General features: G+C 41.9%; 1 protein-coding gene across 1 annotated transcript in view; it reads left to right on the plus strand.

Annotated features, from left to right (window-relative positions):
- The window catches only part of TG (thyroglobulin), a 211,230-nt gene that overhangs the window by 123,084 nt on the left and 76,772 nt on the right, over nucleotides 1-11,374 (plus strand). The window contains exons 40-41 of the mRNA XM_090037373.1: nucleotides 2,886-3,045; nucleotides 10,004-10,203. Of these exons, the coding sequence (XP_089893499.1) occupies nucleotides 2,886-3,045; nucleotides 10,004-10,203 (360 nt within the window). The remainder of the gene's footprint in view (nucleotides 1-2,885; nucleotides 3,046-10,003; nucleotides 10,204-11,374) is intronic.

Genomic DNA, 11,374 nt, shown 5'->3' on the forward strand with positions numbered 1-11,374 from the left:
ACAACAGGCCACTGAAACTGCCAGCTGGTGGCCATATACTGAAAAAAAGATGTAACCAGGTAGTGAGGACCCCAGCTAGTGCATGTGTATGCACATGCCTTCCATGATTAACACGAGCCTCCTGTGGTCCCGTAGTCGGCAGCAACTCTGCTGGGTTTACCACAATTCTTCCTTCCGACCAGCTGAGCCAGTAGGAGCTGTGGTAGCCTTGTCCCAGATGGACGTCTCTCTACATATTTTACAAATCACAGTTTGAGTCTGTGCCCTTCAGTCCAAATGTAAAACAAACCTGTTAAAACACTGCATTGGCCAGTAGCCACAAGGCAGTCATGGCTGATGCTAGTATTTGTGCGTAAGGAACTTGCTGGCCCAGGTTTTCCAGCTAGCTGTAACGTTTACTGTATCTCCTGTCCTGCCTCCAGATTTGCCTGTGTTACACTAGTGTCATTGTTGACTTCAGTGTTGAGATTTTAAGCCAAGATCAAACTTTGACCCTATCCACATTTGTTAGTCAGTGAAAAGAATCTGAATGCTTCAGATCCTCTCTTTGCTTAGCCCGAATATGTGCAGTCTGTACTAGTTCAGCCTGTACTTCTTGGCCGGTTATAGACATTTCACTTTTACTGGTGTAAGTCATCAGAAACTGGTCTGTACCCACAACAGAACAGAAGTTCAGCACACACAGACTGGTTTAAAAATGGTGGAGCCCTGTCTAAGATTTCCTCCCTCCCCCCTCCACTAAAAGGCAAACATGTCTGTATCTGGCCCTTAAGTGAATATAGCTGAGAATTCAAGGTAGAGAGCAAGGGGAAATGATACATCCACTGATTGAAAAAGTATACTCATTGCCATAGTATGGCATTCACTGGATGCCAGTGCTGTTACATGGGCAATAAGATCCATCTTGTATGTTGGATGTAATAGTTCATTTAAGATGCTGAAAGAAAAATGACAGCATGTTTTTCAGGTAATTAACACCAAAAGTGATGGGGTGATGTTTATGGCTTCCTTCAGTTCATCAACTATAGCTGAAAGCAATCAAGGCCAGATCTGAAAAGGTTATAAGGCACCCAAGTCTTATGTAAAAATCTAATTGCCCATTGACATTGAAGGGGTTTTAGGAACTTAAATACCATTTTTACTTCTGGCCCTAAGACTTAGTGGTTTGTTCTGGTTAGGGGTCATCCTCCAAATGCTTCCCTGTGCTTTTGGAGAAGCTGAATTCATGTACAAAACAACCAAACTGGGACATCTGTCACTTCATTGACACTAGACATCGAAGGGGTAAAAGGGTATGTGGGGGATTGTTCTTTTACTGCTAAGTTCGGAGGACTAAGTCATCCCACTTGAGTGAGTACAGCTGTTATTGCAGCCTCTGCTCTGCCCTCTCTTGCTAATTCCCACCTGTTTCCTTCCCTCTTAAGGCTGCTCATTGCTAGAACATGAAGTCAGGTTAAATAACTCAACATCAAAACACCACTGCAGGGGCAGTGTCAACTGGGGCTGTTTGATTTTTGTCACATTAACTGCAGAAATGTCAACACAGCACCCTGCTCATTTAGAGTCACGTATGTGTACTCTGCAGGACTGCACTGTTAGACATACCCTCAAGGTTAACATGGCCAGCTGTTGTGATGTTAAACTTGATTTCTACCGATCTTTAATAACACCATACAAGTTAACGTGGGTCAGCAAGGTGCTGTGCCTCAGACTGCATTTTCAAACAGGCTCTCAGCTTCTTTCTTTTTGTCATCCTGTGCCCTCTCTTTTTGCCAGGAAATGAAGGGCACACCACTCTTGATCTGTAGAAGCAGAATGTCCAGAGAAAATCATGCATTTCCTTGCATCCGGGTTAAAGAAGCACAGCTTGCAGGAAAAATTGATGATAGTTTGCTGGCAGTAACAAGTATCTGGACCACTTTTTCCCTCCAGCACTGGAGAGAAGAGGGGGATACATTTCAAGTGCAAAAATCAGGCTCATCCCTGCCAATTTAGAAGCACCTGAGAGCAATTTCCCATTCATAGCTCCTGACTTGTGCTTCTGCAGATGGCTGGGAACAGTCTTCTTGCATGGAGGACAGTAACGCATTTGCTAGGACAGATGCCCAGCTGTATCTTTTGCCAATGCAAATGGGATCATCATTTTTTGTTAGCTCTGCCTAGAAAATAACAGCAGCAAAGCCCAGTGCCATTGAGCTCCAGGTGAAAACAAACCCCAAAAGTGCTTTGATATGTAGGCCACCAGCCCTTCTGTGGACAATGTCAATGGGCTCCAAAGCAGAAGCAGGGCAAGGTTTGCAGAGAGAAGGGAAGGGGATTTCTTAGCAGAGTCCCAGAAGACACAATAATGCTTTTGCCTGATATTGTGACTTGCCTATTTATTTAATAGACACATTGTAGTCAAGTAGCGATTTCCAGCAAAGAGAAGGCTAGCTTTGGTTCATTAAACAGCCAGTGGGAGGCTCTTCTTTGAGTAATATGATCAACTAGGTGGTGTGGAAGGGGATGGTTTTATTGCGAGTTACCACCTGTACAGTGTAAATACAAGAAAGTCTAGAGACAGGATTTCCTTAAACATTGCTTACTCCATTCTGGGAAGTGGTGACCAGTCAACACACCCATCGGTGAGTTACCTCTTGCCAGAATTTCCCTGGAATCGCATATATTATATGTGTGAGCTCCTGCCAGGTTGCCAACTCTCCTTTCATCATCATAATCCCTTCTAGACCATTTTGAATTGCTCTGATTGTTTTAACAGAGAAGATAACCAGGCTCTCAGCAGAGATCCAAAGGAGATTATGGCCTAGGGAGTAGTAGATAGTATAACATGTTTATGATTATTGGGCAGGCTCGTTGTTGTATTAACATGTTTATGATTATTTCAGGTCAAAAACACAGCTGTACTGGTGTTTTTCCACAACGGTGGGAGTGATGACACCGAGAAAGGAAATGCAGCTATAGATGGATCATATTTAGCTGCAGTCAGTGATGTCATCGTTGTCACTGCAAGTTACCGTGTCGGCGTTTTTGGGTTTCTTAGCACCGGTAAGTCATGTCCTGCTATGAACCCCTGAATGTAGGGAGAAAATGCAACAAACCAAACGGCATGCTACAGCGTTTGGCGGGGGCTTCTCTTTTCCATTAAACCTACAGCTTTGAAGAACTGTCTGTAAGATGCATTCCAGGGATGCTGGGAAACTTGATTCAAAGTGGGGAGCAACTTGTGCTAAAGGGGGAAAAACAACCGGTCCGCCTCAGGAATCATAGGTTTGGAATGGACCTCGGAGTCATCCGGCCCTGCATGAGTGCAGGAAAGTTACTCCTAAATGATCCCTGCCCGGCGCTTCCCTGGACTCCACCTGAAAGACTCCAGTGCAGATTCCACTGAACAGCAGCTTGATTTTGATTTCAGATAAAATGATGGATCCATTTGTGCAGTCACATGTATCAAAGAGCTAAAGGCCTCCTGGGGGTGGGATGGCTAACAATAGCCTGGTCAGGATAGGGGTGGTAGGAAAGTCACAGCACAGGGGCTGGGACAAGTGGCTGGACTTTCCCAGCCCCAAAGCTGCACTCTGATTGTATGTACATGTGTTCAGTTTGACCAGACACAGGTTAGCATGATCTATAATGCACTTACTCAGGTGAACTCAGTTAGATTGGGCTCGTGATTTTTTTGCCCAATTTAAACTCCCTAAACCTATGTACAGTTCAGTACACGGGCTGACCGACTCCGAAGTGTAACGTCTTGTGTTTCATATTGCACTCATCAGTCTTATCTGCTTTGCTTATGGAGTTTTCTATTTCTAGATCTTCATACTGAAACTTTGGCCCACTTCAGTACTTTATTAGCCTACCCAAGGAAGATCTGGGCAGGGAATTACTCTTTCCCTGCCTGTATTTAAGGCCTTTTGTATCTTGCCATGGGATCCTTCCTATGGTCTTAGGTGTTGTGGCTGGTGTTTTCATTGACTGGCTGAGGTTTGCAAGCCTTGGACTTGCAGCTGCAGTTGTCACCTGGCATTTCCTTTCCAAGGCATCAGGTTTGGTTTGGAGTTCATTTCCAGCAATGCCTGTTTTTAATTATTGACTGAAGCAACAGGCGCTGTGGACTCCTTTTTTCACTTAGGTGTAAAGTTAGTACTATCTGTATCTAGGGAAAAGATCATAATTTTTATTTTTCTGTAAACTGGATGCTTCTGAAAGTGATATTTAGCTCTGGCTATAGCCAGGCAGAGTAGATATATATTGTGCAAGCTTCCATTACGTAGCACTGCCCACACATCTCCCACTAACCTCCTTCAGCCTCGTTTGCCTCACCTAGGTTTCTTCCTGAGTGGAAACTGCTAGCTGGGCTGAATATTGCATGGCTAATGCCTGTAGTATGGTCAGACCTCATCTAGGGAATATGAAGTGCTCCAAGCTCCTGTGTGCTGGTTGGGGTTTGAACTCAGGCCTCTGCATGAGGCCTGCCCTAGACAGCAGGGTCTGAAATATTCCCTCTGCAAGGGCTGCAGGTGGCCATGTAAGGACAGACAGCGACAGCACCATGTGCGAGTGTGTTGGGAGGGAAGATGCATGAACCTCACTCTGCTCCTTTGCACAGTTCATACAGAGCCCCGACCAGCTGCAGATTCTGTATTTGAAAAGACACAGGAAATGCTCCTTCTGCTTACACATGTGTTGCTCTGAAGGGTCCATGCTCCATGTCAGCCTTTAGAGCAGGCCAAGTGCACCATACAGCCTGCTGCCCCTGAGCCACTTCTGTATGTCAGAAAGCAGTGAGATGTCCCTGAGCATTTCCCTTCCCTCTCCCCGCTCCAGTGATATCCTCAGTGCAGGCCAACACTGTATGGCGTTGACCCAGGTTTCAAACTCCTTCTCTCAAGAGGTGTTATTCTAGGGAAGATTTCACACATTCATTGCAAGTAGAACTTTTGCCATTTTATTAGTTACTCATTGTCTTTCCATAGCACAGTGGAGATCTTCTAGGGGCTATTGCTGTATTTTATAGCAACAGGAAATTACGGCTAAGGATTCCTGAGCTTGTTCTGATGCCATGCAAATGTTCACTCAGAGCATATACTAAACCCAAGTAAAACCTTCTATTAGGTTTCCTGTTCCAGGGACCTCGGGACTTTGCTCAGCTGAGCTCCTGACCATGCTGAAGTCAGCTGGAGTTTTGCAATTGATTACAATGGGATACGGATTTTACCTCTTTGTTTCTGATTAAATGTAGAAGTATGAATACCATATAAAGGCCATCAGCCCACAAACTGAGGCCCAGTCCTATGAGCTGTGTCAAGTTATTTGCCCACAGAAAAGCAAACTGTTGCATCTCATTGATGTTTGTCTGTCATACATTGAAAATCTGGAAATGAATGAGTTACAGCTCATTGTTTTTACATGAGAAAAAAATGCCCTCCTTTCTTTTCCACTGCCAGATCTGCAGTTGTCCTTGATTCTCTTATGTGGCAGAGCTGCTGAGGAGCTAGATGGGTCATGGCTCTGCATATGCTGTGGGTGGTTTGTGTAGAAACACCTGGTTTCCTGCACATATTGAAAGGCCACTGCTATGTGCGTAGGTGACTATGGATATAGGCAAAATAAGACAAAAGATGAATTTCTTCTTTTATGACACAAATGATATCTTAGTTGTTAAAACTGAACAAATTGAAATAATCCTTTTTTTTTTTTTTTTTTGCATGATGTGTTTTCAATTTGACATTGAAAATAGACTGACCAAATCAACTTTTATTAATAGTTTTTTTTCTAGCTAATTCAGTGTTTAGGTTCCACTGCAATAGTACAGTGCTGCAAGGGTACCAACAGCACTATGGGGAGTGTTGGCTTCCTAAAATATTAGATTTCCATTAGAATATTACTTTAAAAACAACTAGCCTGCTGCTTGTTAGGTTTTCTTGAAATCCATTCCACTAATCCTAAATTTGGGACCAAATTTTATGTGCCTATGTCCAGAAATGTGGCAAGATATGAAACACAGATTTCCACAGGACTCTTAGGCTGGTATCCAGCAACGTCAAAGTGAACTTGGCTACTTCTTTAAATGAAAACAGTATCAGATTTTCAGGCATTCATCTCACAAAAATTCATACGCTTAACATGAATTCCAGTGGAGTAGGATTACTCGCATGCTTAAAGTTAAGAACATTTGTAAGCATTTCCTAGGATCACAGCCACGGCCAGGTACAAAAAGTTATTAGATACCTAATTCCTATTTGGGCATTTAGACATCTAAATGTCTTTTTAAATCTTGCCCTTAATGACTAATGCAAGTGCCTGTGTCTGATGTAATTACTGTGTCTTTTTGTGGTCTTTGTCGTCTTTGTCTCAAAACAGATTGTTCATGAGATTTCTATCCAAGGCCATCACCCAAGCAGTTGAAAAATTCCTGGTGGACACATGTCTGACTACTGTAAATGTCAGTGCACAAATCTTGCCTTGCTGAAGGTCTTTAACTATGTTTTGCAACCTTCTGCTTCTTGCCAAAAGAGAAAAGCTGGTTGTATTTTCTCTGTAGTTTTGCTTTCCGTTGTACTGGTGGCATGGCTGATCTCTGTGGATAACTCATCAACATGGATTTCACTTCCTTAACAGAGCCCTCACAAGGCTTGCAGCAATTTTTAAAAATAAGCTGCTCCATTTAAGAAAGGTGATTGAATCTAGTACTGGTGTGACAATACTGTGAACTAACTATTTCCATTTGCAGCACTGGTTCAACAGAAGCAAGAGGCAGGGAAGCTTTCCTTGGCCTCTCTCTCAACCCAGTCCAAATGGGTTGTTTCTAAAGGCAGGCAGTCATAGTCACTGTGTCCATTTAGTCCTTGGTTACAAGGACTGAAGTGTTCTGGGCTGTTATTACAGGATGATAGTTTCTAGTTATGTAATGTCTTCGACTGAAGTTGAGCCATCAACACAATTGAAAGCTTACTTATCCCATTATCAGTTCATTCCCTTCTCTGTTTTTGTTGGGATTTTAAAGATACACTATTTTGGCCTTGGCAGCAGAAGCAACAGTTTGAAAAACATTGCTAATTACGGCTGTTCCATCTACTGTGAAAAATCCTTTTCTTTTTTTAAATGTAAAGTTTGCAAAGATAGATGGATAAATATAAATGGCTCATTGTAAATTGTAGGTGGAGCAACAAATGATTATTTGTTCTTCCTTTTGACAGGTTGCTGCAAATTGCTTGTTTTTGCTTCTACTGCTTCAAATTCTAATTTTGCTAATTAGAATTTGTCATTGGGAACTAAAACCAATACCACCCCTCAGTTGAAATATCAGATTATCCACAAGCACCATTGCGAAATCATCTGCTGTTGTTTGGTTAGTGGTAGCTGAACCTGGGGCATGTATTCTCAATCTTTTTCCATTGCATAAGAGTGGGGAGTCATGTAATCCACATTGTTGTGTCAAACCTCAGTTTGGGCCAAACTCGAGGGTGATGCATGCGAGGGGGGTATGTTAGAAGATTGTAAGTGGGTATAAAGGAATCCAAGGTGTTTTGTCTTTGGCATATAAGGGACAGAATGGGGTGTGAGGAGTATATCTGCGGGATCATCTAACAGAAGCATGTAAGTGGGTGTGCTTTAGAGTACATCATCAATGAGAATTGCACCTGCTCAGCATTTTTGAAGCCTGAGTTACTTATTTAGATACCTAAATATTGCTTTAGGAACAAAACATTAGCACCCACAGTAGAAAATCTTGGCCTCAATCTATAGGCAGCAGAATCATTTCTGGAATTTTTAGCTTAGCTGATTTTCTTATGTTATAAAAGTAGTGCTGGGAGGTACAAGAGTAGTTAGTGGCACTTGTTGCAACATTGTGTATTATTACTGTAATGTTTAAGTTTTAAAATTAAACTTGGTAGAGCTTTGTGATGTTAACTGAAACAGGAAAGTCCTAAATACAAAATGAAAATCTGTTAATGTTTATGATTTTTCCATTTGTAGAATGAAGCTGACATTATTAATATTATTGCTAAACAGAAACCTCTTTCTTTTGCAAATCTCTGCAGCTGGAAGAACGATTAATTTTATTAGTTTTATTTAAACTGGTAGTTCTTATATTTTCATTAACTTTATCTGGGAATGTATTGGAATGCATTGCTAATATTATCATGATGTCCATCTATATGCTGCTGTTTCTGCAGTGTGTTGTTATCCTGCTATTTCCAACCATCTCCAGCAGGTTGTCAAAGAATGTTTGAAATTCTGGGCCCATTGACATGAATGGTGAAGCTCCTATTAATTTTAATGGAAAAAGTTTTTTACCCAGTTTCCTTACCTTAACTTTACTGCTAAACTACGCGGTGATATGCTCAATGCACCTCACACACCTCAGTTCTTTTATGTGCGATCTTTAGACTATTGGACTGGAACATGGAAGACCAGGGTTTCATTCCCAATGACCTGCTGGGTGATCATGGGCAGTAGGCCAACCACCCTATAATTCAGATTCCCCACCTTCTAAATGTAATGCATGATGAAGACCTCCATTGCTTAGTGTTTTACATTCTGCTGAGAAGCATGACAGAAGACCTAAGCAGTTGTTATTGTTCCTAGTTTATACTCCCATTTTTTCATCATCTTCACTGACTTTTTGTCTGTTATGGTAGGGTTGGGATGATACTGTAGCCGTAATATCCAGGAAAAATGCCAGAGGCAAGGATTTTTGTGGTTAATATTCTTTTACTGAACCAATTAAATAGTTGGAAGGATGTAGCGGAGACGCCCCTCTGTTTTTGTCTGTTATGACTTTCTGTAAGGATTATATGAAAAATATTATAGAATAGGGTAATTCAGCAAAACAAAATCAAATCTCCTCCTGAGACCACAGTGTTTCCTTTCTATACTAGACAGCATCTGAACAGAAAAAAATGGTAGCAGCCTGTAGCAGACTCTTAAAAGTGCAGTACACAGAACGCTGCACCATTAGTTTTGTTGTTATAATATCCATGCCCCATATCTTCCCATTCCAATTCAAACCATACTTAGGGGTTCTGGTAGCATCCATGACTTTGCTTACCTGCACTGCCTCCTTGACTTCTTATCTGCCTTCAGTCCTGCTCACTCTACTTGTCTAATGACTCTCTACAGTCGGGTGGGTCTTGATTTGTCCTGTTCCATCTAGTTGGAAACCACGAGTAGCCATGTGTATTTAGTGCTGTATCTGGAACAAACTGCTGAAAGCCCTAAACTAATACTATTTCCAGTTTTGGAGACAGCATGTGTAAAGCAGCATGGCACTGCCTGGCACAATAATTTATACGTATCCTAAGTTGATACCTTCTTGGGATTCTCCTGTGTAGGACCAAGTACCTATTCAGAAGATAAATCCAGAGGTTTTCAAACAGGAATCCATAAATGTCAGAAACATTTCTGACCTGTTGTGGTTTTTCTGAGTTCTCTGTAACAAAAGAATTGCTCTATCATTTTTCCAGCATCAGAAAAACAAGTGAAAGCTAAGAGCTAGCATTTTCCAAGGCTTGCCTTGAGTCTAATGAGATTGAGAACCACTGCCCTAGATGAGTTATCTCCAGGTCAGGGCAGGGAAAAGCATGTATGGTAACTACCCATACTAGATCTGTTGGGCAGATAAAGATTTTAGTTGCTAGGGCTGCTATTCTGGCAATGGAAAATTTCAAGGCATGCTGATATGTCTCAATAGAGTCCCCAAGCTTTAACTTGTAAAATGGAGGAGGCTGCAAGGGGAAATCTCCATCTAATGACAGTCTGAGAAGCTCTTGACTCTTGAGTTCTGGTATCATTTCCATTTAGACCTGACAGTGCAAAAAGATATTACAGAGACTGTCCTGCCACTTAAATTGACCCTTTTCTATGTCATGGCCAGATTTCAGCGCAAATTAAAAATAAGTACTGCATTTATAGACCGTTAGCCACATGAACGAAGAAGAAGATTAATGTCACGTTTGCTTGCACGTGAATAAATGCCATTTTCCCAATTCTTTTTTAACAGGTTCTCAGGTAGCAACTGGCAACTGGGGTCTTTTGGATCAGGTGGCAGCTCTGAGATGGGTGAAGAAGAACATTGCTAGCTTTGGAGGCGATCCACGTCACATTTCAATAGCGGCTGATAGGAGCGGAGCAGACATTACCAGCATCCACCTACTTGCAGGATCTGTAGAGTCAAACCTTTTTGAGAGAGCAGTGTTGATGGTGAGTCCCATTCTTCTTTATTTCATTTGTCAGGTACCAGTCAAAAACATACTAATGAAAGAATAACATACCCATGAATAGATTTGGGGGATGTCACGGAACGTGCATGTTGGCTTCATTTTATGCAAGCATTGGCTCGGCTGAAATAAGTACGGTTACTGTTACTGATTTCACAGTAGCACCAAGAAATTTTAGCCGGGTTCCAAAGAGCCCAGGCTCCTTACAAACAGGTTATGACATTTTCTGAAGTAACTGATTAAATCGAACTCAGATTTTCATTCTCATCATTGTGGTTTTTCATGGGTTTTATAAACAGACCACTTTTGTAATGTATAGGTACAACAGGTTAGTTTCCATTCTACAAGTATAACCATTGTTCAGCAGTTTTTAGCTGTAAAGCTAGTGAGCCAAATAGCTGGTCTATATAAAGGATCCAGAGTTGCTGAAGTATTTATCCAGTCCCATGAAGCATACAGATTCTAACTTCGATTTTAAAAATAAGTTTTAAGTTCACGTACTTACAGTTCCTATTTTTGTTCTGTGATCATATGTCCTGTAGCATTATACGGCAAAAGAGTGGTCCCCAACCATCTCACCTTCATGTTAATGTTTAGAGCTGTGATGATGATTTAAACTCAGAACAGTGTGTTATTTCCATATGTAATTACTATAGTTTTTCTTGTAAAATGAATGATTGCCCTAGCAAATGGTCGAGTAAGCAAAGGGCAGAAAGGTCAGTGGCCTAAGTGCTTTCAAGAGGGGAACTTCCCAGCCTGTGTGTATGCTGTGGATTCCTTCTCCCAAGGTGCAGCACCTTCCATTTTTCTATGTTGAATCCCATCCTATTCTCATCTGCCCACTTTTGTAGTCTGTCTAAATCTAGTTGCAGCCTCTTTCTCCCTTCAAGTGTGTCCACCTCACCCCACATCTTAGTGTCATCAGCAAACTTGGACAACATGCTTTCAATCCCCTTGTCCAAGTCGCTGATTGAGATGTTAAACAGTGCGGTCCCAAGAACTGAACCCTGGGGGACCCACTGCTCACATCTCACCAGGTGGAGTATGACACGTCCACCACTACTCTCCGTGTGCGCCCCGTCAGCCAATTTCTTACCCATCCAACTGTGTAGGCATCAATGCCACAGTTGCTTAATTTATTAATGAGAATGGGG

Source organism: Crocodylus siamensis, chromosome 3 (assembly GCF_052110815.1).
Source record: "Crocodylus siamensis isolate JL-2025a chromosome 3, ASM5211081v1, whole genome shotgun sequence".
NCBI classification, from domain to species: Eukaryota; Metazoa; Chordata; order Crocodylia; family Crocodylidae; genus Crocodylus; species Crocodylus siamensis.